The following is a 5752-nucleotide window of genomic DNA, read 5'->3' on the forward strand; positions in this document are numbered from 1 at the left end:
TTTTAAACAACTGCATTTCAGACACCTGAAGTGCTGCCAGACCTTTTTATTATTAGTCACAATAAGAGAATCTACACTGTACATTTTTTGTTCTAGCATTTCAGCTAATTTAACATGCCCTGATTAAACAAGCCAGGGAGCAAACGCAACCCGGGTTGTTCTGGAAAGATTAGTCAGGCAACAACTAAGACACTCTTGTCTGAACAGGGAAATTGGTAGAAACGTGTCTGTGCGAGGGCTTATACATGGAAAAGCATACGGCAAAGGGAGTAAATTGGTGTGATAGGCACCTGGTAAATGAGACCAAAGCCACAAATATGGAGGAAATCAGCTCATTCTGGTTCTACCCTTTCTACTCTGGAGACATCAAAGTTGACCTACTAACGGTTGTAGTGGAAACTGCAGATAGATAGCATCTGCCTGCCTGTTATGAGTAGACATCGTCATTAAAAGGCAGGCTGGAAATACACAGAATCCAGTTAAAAGTTTTGGGGCTTCTTTAAAATGGTATTTTAAAGATAGTTATCTACTACTACAGAGAACCATATTTGTTATTAACCTTCTCCAGAATAGCATTAACTCCAGCTTAACTATTTACTCTAAATAACGTAAGACAAGTAGGGTGTAGAAAAACTCCATGTACAAAAAACTACTTTATGCCTCGGCAACTTGTAAAAAGCTACTGAAAAGACATCACATAAGCCAACTTCCTATTGCTGAACTAGGCAAAACACAAAAATTTCACCAGGTTAAAAAAAACAAACGCTTGTTTTCAGCTCTAAGACACTGCTCACAAGTTAACACTGTGTTCCCAACAACTGATCAGTCAAGTAATTTCCACTGATTGTTCTTCTTAACGAAATTATCTGGTGAAGGCATATGTTTATTTCTTAAAATGCAAAACTGGAACAAGATCTCAGCTATACGAGACATTAACACAAATGCCGCAAGAAGGGAACCTGTACTGAACCTGTACTCAGTAGGAAGGTTCTTTACAGAAAGCTCAAAGGAATGTGATTTTAAGAAACAAACTTTTATAAAAGCTAAGTCTTTCCTTTTTGTAACAAGTGATAGAAAATGTAGTTCTCCTCCAAAAGAGACACGTGGAAGCAAAATTCCGTCCTTATACACAACCATGAGACAGATGTCAACACAACTCTATCTACAGGTCACTATAGAACAAGGCTACACCAAAAGACAATGCTGCATGAACACACCTTTGCAACCGCATTTCTTGCACACGGTGTTCAAGACAGCTTCAAGCGTGATCTTCTGACTCGTGTAGTCTCTGAACATGCGTTTTTTCCTCTCATCCTGACTGGAAAGAGAAGGACAATTCCATTTGCAATCCACTGTCATCTTTAACCCTGTATATTTATATGGACACGATCAAACACAGCTTTTTTCAAATGTTGCTCTAAAAGCACCACTTCGCTAAACCAAAGAACAGCACTGACCAACTGCTCATTAGAATAAACCACATTGTTAACAGCATATTTCCTGTCATCTACTTTTGAGATTAACTGAGCACTCTCTACGCAAAGCAGACAAATGTGGGGAGCTGCAGTTATGTCCTTTATATTAACATCTGTATTTTGTATGCCAACGCACACACACATATATATACTTGCCCAGTACAAAAATAAAGCGATTTTATTTGACCTGCAAGAGACCAGACAATAAAAAAAAGGAAAAAAAAAAAAGGCAGACAAGGAAGCTCTGAAAAAACTGGGCAGTTAAGATTTGATTTTGTAGTATGTGAAAGTGAGACAAATCCCCAGCTGGAATGAACAGTCCTTCCAGCACAAGCGCACGGCCATCACAACGCAGGAATGAAAATCCTGCTGCGGTGCGAAGGACTGGAACTCACTGCAGCCTCCTCCAGCTCCTGCCTGCCTCTAGGCAGCACAGCCAAGAGAGCGCCTTCAGTCAACCCTCCAGCCAGCCAGCGCATCGCTGTGGGGCTCAGGAAGAACCCCCCTCACCCTCCAAAGGAGGGGGGACCTAGAGAATAAGCATGGCAGGGAAGGCAGGAATGAAAGGCAGGGAAAAGCAGGCAGCAGCAACCTGTCTGATCTGTTATATCCCGCTCAGGAGATTTACCTACTCAAGGGAAACATTGTTTGGATCAAGGTCTTTTCCCGTGCCTTGGTTAACAACCTTCATGGAGAGGGAGAGTTTCAGTTTGTCATCTTTCATCTGAAAGAGGAAGATATGGAACGAGAAGAGTAAATGACAATGATGTTAATTAATACACTGTCTGGAGGCCTGTAGAGAAGGAAGGAAATTGTTGGTTAGCAAAGAGCAGCACCACAAAGGATACTACATGAAAGCGCTTTTGTTCTATTATTTTGTAACTGCATTTAGAGTTTTCTAGCTAATAAAACAGCTTCTGTTAAGCAGCTATCTCAGTAATAAGACAACATCAAACTATAGGTCAGTTCAGATTAACATTCTGCTTTCAATATGACCAAACCCAAGAGCTGTAGAAGAAAGTGCAGATTTGGAAGCTTCGCTGTAATTCTCAAATCATCCACCCCCAAGGCAGTTCCCCCTGGACCAGTACTTTGGCTGACTTGCATCCTGAAAAATTAAACTTTATATCCTTTTTCCCATTTTGATCCTCTTAGGAGACTAAAAATGTTTTAAGTATCTCTATTAGGGCTTACTCTTTTCTGAATCCTAGTAAGTCCTTGATTGCCACGTTATCACTTCAGAAGCAAAAGCAAAAGTTCTATGTTTGGGATTTTTTCCAAGCCTTTCTTACAACTTTCTGCATTTTCACCAATGCTGCCACTGAAGGGATTTCTGTTTTGTTTGTTTATGACATCTATGCAGTTATTTGCAGGCAATCCAGCAATGAACTCTGCCGCTGTCCACCTCTCCAACACATTTCTGCCCCTTGCCTCTACAGCAAAGCAGCCAGGAACCCAACTATTGTGTTCCAGGTAAAGAAACAGTGGCTTAATAAAAATTTACACAAACAAACGAAATTTTAAAAAAGCACAGCACAGATGGCTAAAAAGAAGCTGTAAAGCCTTTCATATAGTTTTTCTATACTGTGTAAATAATACCAAGTTTCTTAACCCATTTCCCTTATCTCACACAAAATTAAGTCCTTGTTTTGTACATCAACCCGATTATCTTCTTTCAGAAAAAATGCAAAGCATTTATGGCCAAATCCTGTGCAACTTTGAACTGAATGCTTCCACCTTGATCCCAACAAAATACAGTCAGCTTGCTTTGTTTCCATGGCTCACCAAAGCAAGAGCCTTTAGTTTTTGTTCCAAGTAATCTTTAAATACAGACAATACGCCTATTGTCACATCTTCTGCAGAAGAAAAAGCAATGTAGATTGTAGGGGAAAAACAAATGTATCAATGCTCTTACTCCAAAACAAACAAACAAAAAGCCTCTGTATTTTCTCTTGGGCAGAACTCACTGCCCCTGATACTTTCTTGAAAGCAAACAAAAATCTCGGCTTCTCTCAAAACGCACCTGTCTCTCAAAACAGTTAATGAACCGTGTTTGTATCAGCTCTTATCTTGGGATCCTCTCAAATTGCTCATTTAGCCACCAAACCACACAGTTAAGGTGATACAAGCTGCAAAGGGGTGCACAAGGGAAGAAAGGGAATCAATTTGTTGCTTTTAAGCCAAAAGCTTTAATGAAGTCCCTCTTCCTGAACTGCACTGCTGCAAGTCACAGAACCGACGTGCCCGAAGTCACATCTGGAGGTAAAGAGAATTCACCTGTCTGTAAAACAGAGTCCGTCAAACCCCAACAAAGTGCCAGGAAGCCTCTGTGCGCAGAATTTCTCAGTGTTTTTACAGTGTATTTTATCTACACAGCACTAAAGAAACAAGAATTAACATTACCTCTTTTCCAATAAGCTTCACCCATACTTTGTCTCCAACATCTACTATCTCCGAGGGTTTATCCACACGGCAGGAGGACATGTGAGTCTTATGGACAAGGCCTGGTCATAGTTTCGGAAGAGAAGAAAGGGAAAAGATAAAGATCTCCACTGAATCTCAGTTTTGCCCTCTAGGACAGCAGTCTCCAAAGTGGGGTGGATGCGAGACAACGCTTTGAGGTGTGGGAAGAAAATATTTTTGTACCATTAATAAATAAAATAATAAAACATTAATAGAGCTTATTTCATCTTTAGCTCATCCTTTTTTAATTTCTATTTTTGAGTATGTTTTATAATGCACGTAACACTAGTACACGTATATAATTTATAAGTAAATATACATATATTGGGGGATGTGCGCTCAAAAATTTTTTAACTGATAGCGTTAACTGATTTTAACTGATCATGCTCTGGGGGTGCACAATCAAAAACATTTGGAGACCACTGCTCTGGGAGACAGGGAACATATCCAGCGGTTGCCCTAAGCAAAACTAACCACTTCTTTCCTCCAGTACATTATGCAGGCAAGAATCAACTAGTTGCATCAATCAAAGGTATAAAAGCTCATCAAGGTCTGCTCCAAATTAACTCAGAGAAGCAGGTCCCCAAAGCAATGTCTTTGTCCTCAAAATACCAGGTGCCTGTTGGAAAACTGTAGCAGGTACTAACACCTCTCCCTTCCTGCCTGTCCTCTGAGGAGAATAAAGAGCCCATTTCACACACCAGCAACACAATACTTTGCTGGCAGAGTCAAAAGCATGAACCACCACGGCTGCCCCGATCTCCTGCACTTGCAAGGTCACGCAGCCCCAGAACTGTATTTTTAATCTGCATGAATGACGTGGGCTACAGGGTTATACAAGGGAGGATAAATATGGAAACACCCCTTGCTGTTCAAACTCATGTTTCAGGGCCCGTTTGCGTCTCAAACCACTTCCCTCCAGCAGCCACACTTCTGTCCAAAGACTTTTATTAGAACTGGAACTACAGTGACTGGGCACTTCAAGAGGGGAGTGAAGAAGGGGGTATTTGTGGGCCCACCAGCACCTGACAGAACATCCACCGTAAGCTGCTTCTTTTGTAAATTGCATTTGTTTGACTTTGCAGGTTTCCCACAAACACAGACAGAGCTTTAAGTCAGCTTTTCCAGTTTATGTTTTATTTGAGCTTCCTTTCAGTCCTTTTTATTTAACTCATTTTTATTGGCCATAAAAGAAATAAGTTGGGCAAACTATCTAATTGTAGAAAGCCTCTATGATTCTCTAAAATATCCTGAAGTTACCAAAAAGCCCTCTGAGTCTTTTTGGTATTCATGGAAACATACCATCATATTCTAAATACAGAGAACCTCAATTCCTTCCTAGTTTAGGAAAAAAAAAACCCTCTTCTGAGATTTTTCTAAAAGTTAGCAAGCCTTTAATTCCAAGGATGACTGCTTGGCTCGAACACGCCAACATGAAACTACGTCTGAACAAAATAAGAACAACAAACCTTGTTTCCTGCAGCCTGGAATTTTTATAAATGCCCCATATTCCGTCACTGTAGCAACCTGTGAAGAAAATCAACACAACACCTAAGGCAAAGCCCTTCACAAAACAGCTGCTTGCAAACCGCAGGTTAGAATATGCACACGAAGTCTACATGGTTCTCCTGTTTTCCTTCAGTTTTAGATTTCAGAAATATAAATGTTTGAAATTTAGATGCTTGCTTGATAACTCTGGAGCAGGTGTAGTCAGCCAACCACTCCCACATTATTCAGGTAAGCATCTTATATATATATGCATATATATCTATATGTACGCACACACAGAGAAACATACACATAGGTGTAGATAT

General features: G+C 40.3%; 1 protein-coding gene across 2 annotated transcripts in view; it reads right to left on the reverse strand.

Moving 5' to 3' along the window:
- ZCCHC17 (zinc finger, CCHC domain containing 17) overlaps positions 1–5752 on the reverse strand; it is a 15388-nt gene that overhangs the window by 9468 nt on the left and 168 nt on the right. For both annotated transcript variants that reach the window (XM_009579748.1, XM_009579747.1), the window contains exons 2-5: positions 5408–5465; positions 3879–3979; positions 2108–2199; positions 1218–1318 (exon numbers count right to left, since the gene is read on the reverse strand). In XM_009579748.1, coding sequence (XP_009578043.1) covers positions 1218–1318; positions 2108–2199; positions 3879–3979; positions 5408–5465 — 352 coding nt within the window. The remainder of the gene's footprint in view (positions 1–1217; positions 1319–2107; positions 2200–3878; positions 3980–5407; positions 5466–5752) is intronic.

Source organism: Fulmarus glacialis, unplaced genomic scaffold (genome assembly GCF_000690835.1).
Source record: "Fulmarus glacialis isolate BGI_N327 unplaced genomic scaffold, ASM69083v1 scaffold16436, whole genome shotgun sequence".
NCBI lineage: Eukaryota > Metazoa > Chordata > Aves > Procellariiformes > Procellariidae > Fulmarus > Fulmarus glacialis.